The sequence below is a fragment of the Euprymna scolopes genome, chromosome 45 (assembly GCF_053919585.1).
Source record: "Euprymna scolopes isolate OS-2025 chromosome 45, ASM5391958v1, whole genome shotgun sequence".
In the NCBI taxonomy this organism is placed as follows: Eukaryota; Metazoa; Mollusca; class Cephalopoda; order Sepiida; family Sepiolidae; genus Euprymna; species Euprymna scolopes.
Window position 1 is genome coordinate 55,006,561 of NC_136526.1, and position 17,002 is coordinate 55,023,562.

At 35.4% G+C, this 17,002-nt stretch overlaps 1 protein-coding gene across 1 annotated transcript in view; it reads left to right on the forward strand.

Moving 5' to 3' along the window:
• LOC145269674 (TPR and ankyrin repeat-containing protein 1-like) overlaps positions 1–17,002 on the forward strand; it is a 199,491-nt gene that overhangs the window by 127,290 nt on the left and 55,199 nt on the right. Inside the window, exons 17-19 of the mRNA XM_080125382.1 lie at positions 926–1,351; positions 4,963–5,865; positions 14,414–15,016. Of these exons, the coding sequence (XP_079981508.1) occupies positions 926–1,351; positions 4,963–5,865; positions 14,414–15,016 (1,932 nt within the window). The remainder of the gene's footprint in view (positions 1–925; positions 1,352–4,962; positions 5,866–14,413; positions 15,017–17,002) is intronic.

A 17,002-nucleotide genomic window follows, 5' to 3' on the forward strand; every position in this document is an offset into this window, starting at 1 on the left:
ATAAGTATTAATCGAAAAAATCCAAATAAAGAACAGTCCGATATTAACCAAGGTTAACATACTTATACAGTCTAACATAAGTGCATTTTAGAAGTTTTATCTCTGCACAAGTAGAATGGCTGGATGTATGAAATCAACAGTATGTCCTTTGATAAGACGTGTTAAAAACAAATGCTTCTGCTTAGAGCACAATTAAACCATGATACTTGACTTTGACATTTTAAGTCGGGTTGTTTTCTGTGGTAGAAGTGTTGATTGAATTTTAAAATAAAGTACATTTCAAACGTATCTCCTGCGTATTTTATTTTAAAATTCAGACCTTGACTTTTATATCGCGTTTTCCAACGCATTCTTTCAGCATTTCAAAATAACCAGACAACTTGCGGAGTCTGTAGTGTCTGTGTTTTTCCTTGTCAATTTAACATCCTGATAAGAAAGAAAATGGTATAAAATTCTGAGGATAGTATAACTCTAAAATATTAATTTTAAACAAATAAATATTTTTCATATTGCATTGTAATTTGGCTTTCAAACGCATCTTATACATATTTTATTTAAACTTTTCATTTGAGCTATATTTAATTTCATAAAATCAACAGGTTCTCTACAGTGCAATATAGGCTACAATGTATTGTGGAGCAAGTCACGAGGAGGCATGTGAAGCTTCCTTACTGCAGTGGGTCCTTAACTAGACCAGGCAATCAATTTGATTGGAAAATGGTCAGTATCACTTTTTTCAATGACAAGTGCTGTAGAACATTTGTTGATAATCATCCAATCCCAAGCAACGTCGGGTTTCCCTGCTTGTAAATGATAAATCTTGTGTTTTCGTATGATATTGATCAGTTAACACCCTTATACAGCCTAACATAGTTGTCCATGATTTGTTAATTTCATTTCAAACGTTTTTTTATTTTTCTTGTAGATGTCCCGGCTTGCGTTTTTTCTATCAAAACCAACGTCTTTCTTCAAATCGTTCTGCGTTTGGCATCCACCAATAAATGGGAATGTCTGCACACCTGCGTCAAATCCTATGAACAGAAAAAAAAGGGCAATGTTTTGAAAGGTTTTGCTAATGGTTTGACTGTGGCTAACTTTCTCTACAGCATTGTTTTTAAAAGAAAGGTCCAAATTTACAGTGAAATCCTTGAGTGCCTCATTGAAAACGGAGCCATAATGGGAATGGATCCACACCTGAAGAAAACTGCGTTGGACGTGTGTCTTACGAAGGGGAATTATCGTGCAATCATTGTGCTCTTGAAGAATGGATTGGATTCATCTCTTCTCAGTCTGAAACCGGGAGACACGCCGTTGCATGCAGCTGCCGAGATTGCGCTTCGAAAAGATACCGGTAAGTTGTTTATACCCAACTCCACCTTTCGTTAACCGTAGATCTAATGAACAACCAGGGGATTAAATGCAGATTAAATATGGTCCTTATCCTCAAGTGGCTATTGGCCCTTTATAAATGGTGACCCACTAAAAAAAAATACAAATATATTTGTATGTACAGGAGATTGAGTACAGCCAAGGAAACCTGCTTTAGTCTATAATATCGAACTCTAACTTTTAATCTGAATTATTTTAATTTAAACTTCCTTTTTCTCAGAGACTTTGCGAGTGTATCTCTTTGTCGTTATTTTCATGGTAAGTTTCATGGTAAGTGCTCGACTGAGCTTAAAGCTATGACCCCCCCCCCTTTGCCCTGCAAAACGTTCACAACAAATACTAATCAAATATTCAGCACTTCAAAAACGTGTAATTTACATTTTTCATGTTTTGAACTGACGAATTAAAATAAACACAAGGTATACATTATCTTAAAACTTATATTTTTTTTGGACCAGAAACCATGCCTGAACTGTTATCACCTGAAGACTTGGTTAGATATAGATGGATATGGGTGGATATGAATGTAGGTGTATAGATAGTTCATAACTTGTGTGTGACTACCCTTTATATAAAGAAATAATTACAAGAAACCTTCTCTACCACCCATAGCAATGGCCAACGACTCTTTATCTGAGAGTACATCTTTCAAACTCCTTGGCTTAAACCCCCTGCAGAGGGTAAAAGTCCCTCAATGGGGGTCCTGGATATGACCTTAAACTATATCCAGTGGTGAGGCCCAAGCATGTGGGCTTTGGGGAGTGTGGAGCCACCCTTTAATTACCATTGCTCCCAGGTCCACTCTGACCCGGAGTGGTAGTACCTATTAGGGTCCCAACTATGGGTTAAATAGAAACCGACGTGAAAACAACAAATATATTCTATTAAAAAAATTTTTCTTCAAAATCTTTGGATTCGGCATTAAATAACCCGAAAAAGGTTGATATGCCGTAAAACAAAACCAACCAAACCAACCAACCTTGGCCTAACGTTCACAGGAAACATGAGTTGGAACAATTACATTGAAGGCATTGCCAGGGGTGCTGCAAGAAAGGTGGGCTCTCTACCGTGCTAGACAACTACTAACACCCGAAAGTATCCTGTACCTCTATAAGGCCACCATTCGCCCATGTATGAAGTATTGCTGTCACATTTGGGCTGGTGCATCTGCTACTAGTCTCTCGCTCCTTGACAAGTTTCAAGAGTTGCAAACCTGATAGGCCCTGAACTGGCATCTAGGCTTCAGCCTCTGTCCCATCGACGAAATGTTGCATCCCTCTGCCTTTTCTACAAGTATTTTAGTGGTGAATGCTCTGACGAACTGCAATCACTTGTGACCCCACGACGTGAGCACCCTCGACAAACCCGACAGGCTGCTAAATCCCACCCCCACACTGTAGAGATCCCTAGATGTAAAGTATCTTTCTACTCCAGTAGTTTCTTCCCCAGAACTGCTAGACTTTGGAATTCCATTCCAGGTCCCTGCTTCCCCAACGGTACTGATGTGCAGAAGTTCAAGTGTAACGTGAACCGACATCTTGCTGCCCAAATCCCTACATAGTACCCCAGTAGTTGTTGCCCCTGATAGTAGCCCCCTACACCAAAGTGGCAATTTGCCTTGTTTGGGGTGAAAATGTAATAAAAAAAAAAAAGTTTTCGCAACGAAATCATATACATATGATGGTTTCGGAAATTTCTTTTTCATTCGATATTTACAAATAAAACGATAGAAATAAAATTTCTGGGTATCATCTCATCAGCATAAACAGGGGGAAGGGGGAGATGACACCAAATTTTAAACAGCTTATTGAAGTAAATAGTTTGTAAACCTTTTTTAATGGAGTGTTTCCATTTTTTTTTTTTAATTTTTTTTTTTTTAACCTTACCAAGACCTTTTTTTTTCCTATGAAAACTTGATAATTTCATACACTTTCTCTATATAACTCTATTAATTAGACCTAGTGAGCTTATAAGTGCAATACTCGGAGCATACCACCTTTTGAAATATATTTTACTGAGGTTTTGCTCCTTGTGTGTTGGTGTGTTGAGTAAAACGAATAAACTATTCATAATTTTGAATTAAAAATGGGTTTCAAAAGGAAAAACAAACAAAATCAACTTAATTGTACGATAGTTTCAGAAACTGTTCATTTTGTTGAAATTGACAATAATTTGACAAAAGTTTTGTCCTTTAAAACAGTCTCCTCATCAGCAAAAATGGGGGGGGAGGGAGTTAAAGACACCAAAATAAAACTAGCATAAGTAAGGCAGATATTCCTGGAAATATTTAAAAAGAAAATAAAGGAAACGGTTATTAATTTTATGTTGATAAATAAAATAGAAAATTAGGAATAAGGTGAAAAGAAATTTTTTTTTATATATAAAACTATATATAACTTTAGCTTCATTATAAAATAACACCAATTAACATTCACTATGTCCAAGTGTTTGATATTGACCGGACAACGCCGAAAGGAGTTCTGATCGATTATTACAATTATTCAAATCAAAAAATATTTTCAGCTTAAATATGCGTTAGAATAATCAAAATGTTTAGATAATTATTTACATGTAATAATTACAATGAATGTGTACTTTTAAATGTTATATTTACAGCTTTGAAATAATGACATGTAAAAACATCAGGTGATTATATTAGTAACGTATAATCTTGACGTCATTTAGAAGGGGAAATATTTTTTTTTGTTCAAATTTAAAGGACAAAACTTGTCAAGTTATTGTCTACTTATCGTCAATTTCGATAAAATGACAATCATTTCTGAAACGATCGTACAATCAAGTTTATTGTTTTTCCTTTTGAAACTGATTTTTAATTCCAAATTATGAATCGTTTTACTTGATACTAATATAGCTCTAGGATACCTATTGAGCTTATTATATATCTACAGTATAATGGCACTGTTTTCTTTTAAAAATATTAATACATTTACTAATACATTAAAATAAACTCTGCTCTTTAGACTCCAGGTCTAATTCCCTCTAAAAATATGAAATGTATGTAAATAAACTTAGACGTTAGATATGTTTTTAACTTACACACACACGCATGTGTGTGTTTAAGTTAAAAACATATATATATATATATATATATATATATAATTAGGAAAAACGTCTTAATTTTCAAAGTTGTTTAAGCAATTTTTTTTCTTTTTTAGGTTATTTTGAACTTTTCGAATATCTTTTAAAACTTTGTTTTATGAAGGAGTAAAAGCTGAGCCCTTTTTTTTTTTTTTTTAAATGAATCACCACTTATCAAGGCCCAGAGGCCACTCAAGGATAAGGGTTAAAGAGGACATAAATTTATTTATTTGGCAATTTATAACTGCAATAAATTGTGGTTTCACTTAATGCCTTACCTAGCAAATTCTAGCTTTGCTACAAATATAATTTGTTTTCTTTATGTCCTCTGATGAGAAGAATAACAAGAATAGCATAGAATATATATATATATATATATATATATTCTATGCTTACAGGAATATATTCTAATATGTACATATATATATTAGAAAAAAATGATTTTATTTAAGCAATTTTTTTGTTTCTTTTTAGGTTATTTTGAACTTTTCGAATATCTTTTAAAACTTTACGATTCTGACTCTACAACGTATTCGCACCTGGACATCTCTCGTATCGATAAACAAAAGCAGAGCATGACGCATGTGGCTTGCCGGATCAAGTGTAGCAAACATTCTTTGCGATTGTTAAGAATTTGCCATGAAAGGGGTGTTCGATCTGATCTTCCCGACTCCTCTGGGAAAATCCCCTCGGAGTATATTTCGAATAACCCCAACGATGAACGTCTCCGTTATTTGACTCGTGTATCGTCTGAATCCCCATCGACTTCAACCCACTCATCTTCAGAGTCAAAATGTGATGTAGCTTTGCCGGAAAAATTGTTTGCCCGGATGAATTCCGTTAAGTCCGAAACGAAATATTCTCTGCGTTCTGTCTTGAAAGATCTGATTGACAATATGGATGACCATAAGTGCAAGCAATTGCACGTCATCTCATTTCATAAGGAAGATAAAAAACCAGTTTCAAAATACAGAGCAGAAGATGCTGAGGATGCTGAACATGTGCAAGAATCAAGTGACGAGCAAGAGGATGAAGATGCTGATGATGAAAATGACCTCTTGAATGACACCATGTTTGACAAATTGGAATGGGAGGTTGAGTGCACGTCTGACGTATGGAAAACTTTACATGACGAAAATATGCCCTATAAAAAACGGAAACAAGCCATCTATAAAATTCAACTCCTAGCCGGCGGCGACTGGCATCACACTCGGTCTAAAAAAGTAAAAAAAATGCCTCAGACATTGAAACTATTCACACTGAAATTGTCTCGTACATCTAGGATTGTCTGGGAACTTGCTGTCACTTTTTCCCCCAGATGCAGTGACTTAACAAAAAGTAAGGACTATGCCGGTGTCAACTTTGAGTCCGTTCAAGGTATGTAATCCCTTTTTGTATCCTTTTTTGTATAACAAATCTCCTTACAATTACGAACCGTCTGTTTGTTGTAAGGAACTGTTTGTTTATTGAAACTTTATCTATATACGTGTAAACGGTTATACACACATCTATAAGGAACATTATGAAGCACTAGAGGACACAAAGAAATACATTATATACACTCCTTACATATATAGATAACACTGATATATATATATATATATATATATATAGACCCCACTATCTACTGTACGGTTAACCTGCGACTACGTTACAGTCCGATACAAGACCCAAAATAATAAATAAATCAGGTACTTATTTAGATTTACACTTATTTTGAAAAACCAAAATAAAGAAAAATCTTTGATATACCTACCCATCACAGAACAAAAATGTCATATTCCAAAAATTACGTAAATCAATCAAGTAGTTTTTTTGTTTTTTTTTTAATTAAGAAAAAAAAAAGCGTATTTTCATGGATTACTTCTACGAGCAGGGCAACCCGGTATTGCTGGGACAAAGATGTAACGGAACTTCTATCCTGATCTTTTCACCTTCCCCTCTTTCTTTTCCCAGTCCTGTCTTAAAAACAAACACAGAACGCGGGTTATCATAGGTTGATTGTTTTGTTGGTACTTGCACAGCTTAGTCAAGACACATTAAAAAATGAAAATATCGAAAAAAAAGTTTAAATTGTATGTATCCGTTATGGAACGAAGTTCTTTGAAAAAAAATTTCACTTAATTTTTTTTTTTTTTTTTTTTTTTTTTTTTTTTTTTTTACAGCAAAAAACATGCCATCTTGGATTTAAAAAAAAAACAAAAAAAAAATGTTTGAATTTTAGATATGCTAAAGGGAGATAACTCCAGTTAAAACGCTAACACCTCTCCCTATCTTCAATACTAGCTCAGCCCTGTCGGTGGGGCATTAGAATACGCCGACTGCCCCCCCTGCAGAGGGTAAAAGTCCCTCAATGGGGGTCCTGGATATGACCTTAAACTATATCCAGTGGTGAGGCCCCAGCTTGTGGGCTTTGGGGAGTGTGGAGCCACCCTTTAATTACCATTGCTCCCAGGTCCACTCTGACCCGGAGTGGTAGTACCTGTTAGGGTTCCAACTATGGGTTAAATAGAAACCAACGTGAAAACAACAAATATATTCTATTAGAAAAATTTTTCTTCAAAATCTTTGGATTCGTCATTAAATAACTCGAAAAGGGTTGATATGCCGTAAAACAAAAACAACAAATATATTCTATTAGAAAAATTTTTCTTCAAAATCTTTGGATTCGGCATTAAATAACCCGGAAAGGGTTGATATGCCGTAAAACAACCAATCAACCAAATCAATACTAGCTTTTCTTCCTAAAAATCGAACATTTTGCTTGGTATCATAACATTGTTTTTTCGCTGTAAAAAAAAAAAAAAACTACTTCATGAAATTAAGTGAAATTTTTTTTTTTCGGAGAACTTTGTTCCATAACGGATACGTACAATTTAAACTTTTTTCGATATTTTCATTTTTTTAATGTCTTGACTGTCTGTACAAGTACCTTTCTTTTACGGCATATCAACCCTTTTCGGCTTATTTAATGCCTATCCCAGTTATTTTGGAAATAGTATTTTGTAGGCTTTTATTCTCCAAGCTCTTTGTATTTTCTAATCGCTAGTTCGTAGTGTTTGGTTTAGTTTGGCTGTTTTTATTCCCTCTCCTGCAGAACATGAATGAGTTTTGCAGTAGGAGAGGGAAAAGGTTACAGTATTAATGTTTGGTACATTTTAAGATGGGGAAAACCAGTCAAGAAGTGGGAGATAAACAGAGAAATGGGAAGAAGGAAAAGGTGGGTTGTTGTTTTTGGTTTTGCAGAACATGATTAAGTTTTGCAAAAGAAAGTAGAAAAACAAAAAGGTATCAATGTTAAGTGCCTTGCGTCTCGGGAAGCCAATATCTTCAGACCGCCTGATCGGTAGCACCACAGGTTATCATAAGGGGAGGGGGAACTCTGAAAAAAAAAATGAGTTACTTCCCTTGAGTTATCGACTGTAAAACCGGCTATATAACATTAAAAGATGTCTACTATGATGATGGCGATTCCAATATTTTGCCTCGTTCTGATACAATTACTGATTCTGTTCTTAATTCTAAATTTCTAAAGATAGATTTTATTGTTTTATTTATTTATTTTTTTTTTTTTGTGTGGGGGAGAACTGTAAAAACCCACCTAATATGTGCATACATTTTTTTTCACAAGCATAAAATTACATGGAAAGATAAATTTTAGTTCAGTGCAAAAACAATATCGACGTTTGGTGCATTTTAGGTCAGGAAGCCAGTATCTTTGGACCGCCTGATCTGTTCTAGTAGAAAAAGTGAGAAGTGCTTTAGATTTTACAGATGAGAAATATATATATATATATATATAGTTATAATGGAATAATTCCAGGAGGAAATCCGGGTATGAGAGCTCAATGTGGTAAACAGAGCAATAACATAAAAATATAACACGGAAATTACATAATTGTCGATGCAATAAATACAAAATATTGAACCAGTATATATATATATATATATATATATATATATATATATATATACTGGTTCAATATTTTGTATTTTGAGATTGCTGATTTCAATTTAAAGGAGAGCAAGGGAGATAAGTCAGTTTACCATACAGAATTTGCAAAGAACTGTTCCATAGTTAAAAAAAAAAAAAAAAAAAAAAAAAAAAGTTATTGTCTCCAACCTTACATATCTACGAAAATGTTTCCTTAGAAGTTTGCCTATATTTTTAAACAACTTTGTAATTTTTGACTTATAAAACCTGTGTTTTGCGGTTCTACTGCTCTGTGTAGCTTGACTGTTTTAGGATTTGACCTCAGTCCATATGTACTATGGTCAAATGTGTTAACCGTTATGCCACAAGGTCCTAGATGACTTTACATGTTTTTATTGCTTTGAAACTTGTGTGAAACGCGTGTTTGTACATCATTTTACTTATAAAATATTTGTTTACGTAAAAAAAAAAATATGTATGATCTAAGGAAAATATTTTCCTTTATTTTAAAGGTTGGAGATGCTAATAACTGTATTATCGTAAAAGGCAACAAAAAAATAGGCATAAAGTTCAAATGCTAGAATAGTTGAGCTATACTGACGAGCAGTAGAACCTCCAAAGCATGTTTGTAAATTATTTTTTTTAAGTATATATATATATATATATATATATATATATATACTAGCATTTCAGTCCGGCGTTGCCCGGGTGTTTGGATGTGCCTGTTGAGCAAAAAAAAAAAATGGTAGTAGGAAGTCAGGTTTGAACCCATACCGTGAAGGAGGAAAAGAACATGAAAAAGCCGGACGTCTATGCTGTTACGACCCCTGCCAAACCAGCAGTGACTTTTTTTTTTAAGGCTAGACAATCGAAAGGAGAGGATGATTTTCAAAAATATCGGAAAAAAAAAAGCAACCCCTCCCCCCTGTAGAAAACTTCCCAGTTGAAGGTGAAGATATTAATGGTTTTAGCCAATTTTTCTATATTTGTTGTCTGAAAGGTCGAACTTTAAAACAATACTGATCTTGGTAAAATCCGCCGCCTCTGGCGAAAGATTTAGGCAAACATGCATACATACATTTATATATTGGTAACTAAAAATTTTCGACCTAAACCGATTAAAAAGCTTTCCCTATCTCTGAATACGCTTTATGTAAAATTTCAAATGTTTAGACCAGAAATTGTCTGAGTAATTTGGTAGACTGCAGAGGTCAAATTTTTTTAAAATTTGACCCCTATTATGACCCCTTAACATTTATTGTTTGGGGCTCAAATGAAGTTAAGTTAGATCCATGTCCAAGGAACCTATATCTAAAATTTTAAGTGTTTATACACAGTTGTCTGAGTTTGGTAGAGTTTTCAAAGATCAAATCTTTGATCCGTTTTCGGCCAGAAATTTGGCTTTAAAGGGTCAAAGTTCAAAGATTTTCCCAAATCTCAGTACCCTGTATATCAAATTTTGAGTCTGTAGACTTAAAATTGAGTTATTGCATTGGGAAATGTACACACACACACACACACACACACGTTCACTTTTATAGGCGACTGATCTTTACAAGATCAGTATCGTTTTGAAGTTCGACCTTAAAACGACAAATATGGAATTATTGGCTAAAACCATTAATATCTTCACCTTCACGAGGGGGGGGTCACTTTTTCGCCGATATTTTTGTAAGTCCTCCTCTCCTTTTGATTGTCTAGCCTTAATTAAAACATAAGTTACTTCCGGTTTGGCAGACGTCGGGTTTTTTCTGTTCTTTTCCTCCTTCATAGTACGGGTTCGAACCTGCCTTCCTACTGCCACTTTTTTTTTTTTTTTGCTCAACATACACATTCAAACACCCGAACAATGCTGGGCTGAAATGTTAATGTGTGTGTATGTGTATTCAACAAGTGTATACATGCATTTGATTGGGGGATAGAGGGGACTCTTTGTGCCAAGGCATTTTGAAGCCTAATGCTTCTCATCAGAAGAGTAGAGACGATGCTAGGTAACATAATGGGGATGCGACGTCTAGCCTCGGATTCATCAGCAACAAAATTGTAGAGCTTTATATTATCCTGATAAGTCTCCTCCTATAACTTCTCTTCTAACTCGCTAAGCTATATATTATATATATATATATATATATGATGATTGCAACGTCTTGTGAGACGAGTGCTACTCCCTCAGACATTTAAGGTCATTTTTGGGTTCATGGACTTTTTTAGTCCTACAGTGAATTCACACGCTCAAGCAAGCATGACACTGAAGACTGTCATTGAGATCAATTATTACATGCTTCCAGAATTTCAAGCCTCCATGCGTCACAACTTTTCCATCGCCTCAAGACCACTTTTATAGACAAATGGCTGAGGGAGTATCTATACAAAGATGATGTTACAGTCTTTGCTTTGTACGACAGCTAAGTCTCCCTCTTGGTTCAAAATGTTGATCCAGCAACAAGCAAGAGCAAGATAGCTAGCAACAAGTTAAACTGCAGACCAGCTTAATGCGGGTACTTGTCTCCCGCTTTATGGTTTTTAAATCAGATTTGCTTCTAGAAAGTTTGCCTTCACCATGGCTTACGGGAGCCCTCTCCACCCCAACATACACATACATACATACAAACACACACGGTGCTAGTTGGCTGTTGACCCTGAAAAAGGGTTCATTTACCCTTTGGAAGGTCTTGTTTTTAATCCTTCAGGGAGACTAGCCACCCTCCTCATCAAACAACCCGACCATGAGGCAGGTAGTACTGGGTTACATGGTACCAGTAGCACATGACACACACACACACACACACACACACACACACACACACACACACACACATATATATATGATGATTGCAACGTCTTGTCAGACGAGTGCCACTCCCTCAGACACAGTCCATGAGCAGGAAAATGACTTCCATCGCCACAGGACCATTTTTATAGACAAATACCTGAGGGAGTATCCATACACAGATGATGTTACAGAATCTTAGCTTTGTACGACAGCTAAGTCTCTCTCTCGGTTCAAGATGTTGAGATCCAGCAAGAGCAAGATAGCCAGCAACAAGTTAAACTGCAGACCAGCTTAATGCGGGTACTGGTCTCCCGCTTTATGGTTTTTTAAATCGGAGATTTGCTTCTCCTAGAAAGGTTGCCTTCACCACGGCTTACGGGAGTCCTCTCCACCCCAGCACACACATACATACATACACACACACACACAAACACATGGTGCTAGTTGGCCGTTGACCCCAAAAAGGGTTCATTTTTTATATATATGTATATATATATATATATATATATATATATATTATATATACATACACACACACACTACTGCATTGCCCGGGTGTAAGCGGGTGATATACTAAAACCCCCAGGGGTGTCAAAATAAAAAAAAGTAGTAGTGGGGGGGGGATCAAAATAACAGGCAGTTGTAGTAGACAGGCAGGCTTGAACCCCTAACACAAAGGAGAGAAAACAAACCATGGTGCGACCGGAAGTCACAAACGTCAGAATCAATCATAGTAAAGGAAAAGGGAACAATGACTTGCTAAAATCGACCCCCACCTTGTTCAAAATGGCAAAGTTTAGGGTGAAGGAATTAATGTTTTGGGCTAATTTTTCGATATGTCATCCGATGGATCGAGGTTTAAAACTATATCAATTTTGTGAGGTTCCGTCGCCTGAAAGTTTTTGCGAGGCATGCAAACACACATTTTGTCTTTTATGATATGAATCATTATAATCATGAGATATAACATTTATACGAAAGCAGATCACTGTCATGAGAAAAAATAAATATACAAAGTTACTCTTACATAACTAAAATTTGAGCTATAGATACAGGTCATGAACAAGCAATATAAACCTGTAATAAAGATGTAGTTAGAAGTTTAGATTAGTGTAAATTTCAGTAATTAGAAGTACTACAATAAAATATAGGTGTAAGTAGTAAAGGAACTAGGTTAGACTATGAAATTAAGGGGTGAAGTAAGTGGGTTAGAAAATGTGATTTATAGTCTATAATTAATTGAAGTCTCTTGTTTCTCCTTATCCTTAAATTTCATGATAAACAACTTTTTATTTAAACAAAGAAAGCAAGGGTATTTAATGGTTGACAGGTTTTAGCTTTTTTTTTTTTTTTTTTTTTTTTTTTTTTTTTTTTTTTTTTTTTTAAATTTTCCAGCTAACAATTGGTGTTAGATTATTTCTTATAGTTCTCTATAACATAAAGCAAGTGATGTCTTATCTGGATTAACATCAGGTTTGATATTTTTGATATTTTTAGAATTTGCCAGAACCAAAGAAGGAATTTAATTAAGACTTGGACTTTAAAGATTAGACATGAACTATACTATCATGCTTATTGTATATCTATCTATATATAAATTTGTATTCCTGTTTGATTGTTTGTTCACAATTTGATTAATATGTACAAAAGTTTTGTTACTTTACTTTTCCAGTTATTTCTATATATAGTACCAGCAGGGGGTACCTGGCATTGCCCGAGTGTTTGTAGGTGTGTGTGGTTTTGGGTAAATCAAAACTGTGTGTGTGTGTGTGTGTGGGGGGGGGTTAAAATAAAAGTTTTGGTAAGTATGAGGATCGAACCCGAACCTTTGAGGCAAAGTTGGAAGTTAGTGTGAAAAAAAAAAAATGTGCAATGTTAACCACTGGGCCACCGCGAGATACTAACAGAAACGTTTTAATTTATTTATTTAGAATTGGCAGGTGCATGTTTTAATGAGGTCAACTTTGACTGTGGGGCCAGTATTTACTTATTTTTTCCCAAGCTCCCCATAAAAAGAGGATTGTTTAAATTGAATAACAATTGTCTGATATAAGGAAAATATTTCCGCATGATCAAAGCTGATTGCTTTCGGACATTTCCGAGAATCGCGACCGGAAAAATGGTATTTATTTGCTCCCCCACCGAGCAAATTAGGCACAAGGCCGGTTTTTTTGTGTGTGAGGGGGAAATGGGGACCAACTCCCCGGGGAGTAGGGAGCGGGACAATTGATATGAAGGGTTGCCCCTACATTGACCAAGGTCTTATATGCAGGGTTGTTCCCACATATGGTCTTTGCTTGCCCGTTCCGGCAGATACTACACTTTGATCCTGGCCCGAAGGCCGAAAACAGCTTGATCGCAACCGGAAAAATACCGCCAGAATTAGTGTGGCTTCAATTATACGGAAAAGCCTAATCCATATGCGGCGAGCGAAAAATTGTTGAATATTTATCTTTTCAAAGTCGAGCAAATTAAATAGACAGGCGACCTCTTAACTCATAGATATTATGATTTATGTGTGATAAAGTTTTAAGAAGTTGTGAGCCGACCGAGAAAAAAAACACAAACACACATTTTCACTTTTGTGTGTGTGTGTGTGTGTGTGTATATATAGATGATTCTTGCAAAATATACAATTAAGAGGTCACCGAACGAACCGCGAGGGAACGCCGACGACGGGAGGACGGAATGACGCGCATCGGTCTCAGTCTAATATGTAGTGCCGCGACCCGGAATATTACATTAAGGAAAATTAATTTTATTAAATAGCAGTATTTACTTATTCTGAAAATTTACTTATTCTGAAAAAATTTAAAAAAAAAAATCAATAAATAAAAAAGTTATGAATTTTTAAAAATAGGACCCTTATTTTGGCCCACCCTGTATAATATAGATATATATAATATAAATATAGATGATTCTTGTAAAATATACAATTAAGAGGTCACCTCATTTGCATATTGCATTAAGGAAAATTAATTTTATTAAATAGCAGTATGTTAATTGATGCTTCTAGTGAGAGAATTGTTTTAAGTGTTCTATTTAAAATTATTATTTAATAAACTTTAAATAACAATTATATTAATAATATATTTAATTTATTTGAAATTATTTCCGAGACCAACTTTTTTGGTGATAAACAACTGATGCAGGTGAATGTATCACACTTAATTGAAAACAAAAATCTAGTGTGTAAATCTCTTATTGATCTTTTTCAGGTCGAGTATATACCGAAGTGATCCGGATATGGGCTATCGTGTTTAACATGACGGATTTAAAGAATGTTTTCGAGCAGATTGTTAAATCTCACCAGCGAGCAGAAAGTTGCCACGTCAAGAAACAGCTAGAAACAATCTACGAATTTCCTTCTGGTGACGCCACAAAAAAGCGCCTGCCTCGTTTGTTTGCCGAGAAGGTTGAAAAGCATTCGCATAACTTGCAGCGTTACTCCCCACCCGTGAGCGACAAAGACGACGAATACCACATCATCAAATTCTATTCCTTCTCCACTGCCCTTGTATCCAGCGTATTGCAGATGGAGACCTATCAAAATGTTGACTTCCCGTTTCGGGTGACGGAGTTGGAGCACCGCATCATAAATCTCAACTCGACAACCCCGATTATACTCCTCGGTCGTAGTGGCACAGGTAAAACCACGTGTTGTGTTTACAGGCTTTGGATGGCGTTTGTTAAATACTGGACGATGGCCTCTTTGGCTGATGCAGCATTTTATCCGTTGCGTCCTGTTCAGGCGAGAGAGCCAGAACTTACAAGTGAGCTACCAAAAGATGAAGATGATGAAGAAATTGATGAAACAAAAGGTAGTCGGCTTTATATATATATGTGTGTGTGTGTGTGTGTATGTATACCAGATGTGACCCGTTAAGTCACAGCTACAATTTATTAGATATTGATTAGGTTTGAAAATTTGTATATAATATATATAGTGAATAAATGACAAGACTATATTCCGAAGTTCATGTTGACCATCTTATAATTTCTTCCTTTAATTCAGTTGACATTTACAATTCTTGACAGTATCTGTTTCATAGCGCAAAATCAATTATATCAATCTGTGAATCTATTTTGCCCTTAACTCATCAGAAGAAATAACAATCAATCCGTTAAAAGGAAATAGTGCGTTTTGGCATGATTAAAATCCGAAAATTGGGATTTTAATCATGTCAAAATGCACTTTATTTCCTTTTGACGGATTGATTGTTGCTATTTCTTCTGATGAGTTAAGGGCAAAATAGATTCACTGATTGATATAATTGATTTTGTTCTACGAAACAGATACTGTCAAGAATTGTAAATGTCAACTGAATTAAAGGAATAAATCATAAGATTGTCTACATCATGAACTTTCTTATTTATTTATTTTATTTTTTTTTTTTATTACATTTTCGCCCCAAACAAGGCACATTGCCACTTTGGTGTAGGGGGCTACTATCAGGGGCACCAACTACTGGGACACTATGTTCGGATTTAGGCAGCAAGATGTCGGTTCACGTTACACTTGAACTTTTGCATGTCAGTACAGTTGGGGAAGCAGAAACCTGGAATGGAATTCCAGAGGCTAGCGGTTCTGGGGAAGAAACTACTGGAGTAGAAAGATCTTTTACATCTAGAGATCTCTACTGTGTGGGGGTGGGATTTAGCTGCCTGTCGGGTTTGTTGAGGGTGTCTACGTCGTGGGGGCACAAGTGATTGCAGTTCGTCAGAGCATTCACCATTAAAATACTTGTAGAACAGGCAGAGGGATGCAACGTTTCATCGATGGGACAGAGGCTGAAGCTTAGATGCCAGTTCAGGGCCTGTCAGATTGGCGACTCTCTTTTGAACCTTGTCTAGGAGCGAAAGACTAGTAGCAGATGCACCGGCTCAAATGTGACAACAATACTCCATACATGGGCGAATGGTGGCTTTATAGAGGTACAGGATACTTTCAGGTGTCAGTAGTTTTCTAGCACGGTAGAGAGAGCCTACCTTTTTCGCAGCGGCCCTGGCAATGTTTTCAATATAATTGTTCCAACTCGTGTTTCCTGTGAAATACATAATATATACATAATTTAGGGATTAAATAATTAAAGATTATTTAATAAATAATCAACTTACATGTAGAAAGTTTTTTTTTTTTTTTTTTTTTTTTTTTTTTACACAGGCATAACATTATCAAGGCCAAGAGGCCACTCAAGGATAAGGGTTTGAAAGATGTACTCTCAGACAGGGAGTCACTGGCCATTGCTATTGGTGGCAGAGAAAGTTTCTTGTAATTATTGAAGGAAACTAGTTTAGTCTTTGGAATATAGTCTTGTCATTTATTCACTATATATATTATATACGAATTTTCAATCGGAATCAAAATCTAATAAATTGTAGCTGTTTATTTTGATATCTCATATTATGGAGTATGGTCTTTATGTTTAATTGAATCTGCCCTTACTTCCCACTCAACTAATACAGTAAAACAAAGGAAAGGCTTCTACCATATTATGGAGTATGGTCTTTATGTTTAATTGAATCTGCCCTTACTTCCCACTCAACTAATACAGTAAAACAAAGGAAAGGCTTCTACCATATTATGGAGTATGGTCTTTATGTTTAATTGAATCTGCCCTTACTTCCCACTCAACTAATACAGTAAAACAAAGGAAAGGCTTCTACCATATTTCTCCCCCTTATCAAAAACTCATTAGTGAAAATAAATTTTCATGTGTGCGCATGTGTATATAAATAGCATTTATAAACCCTCCTCCAATCAATGTTCTTATCTGAACTGATAAGCATATATACCCACTAGTATA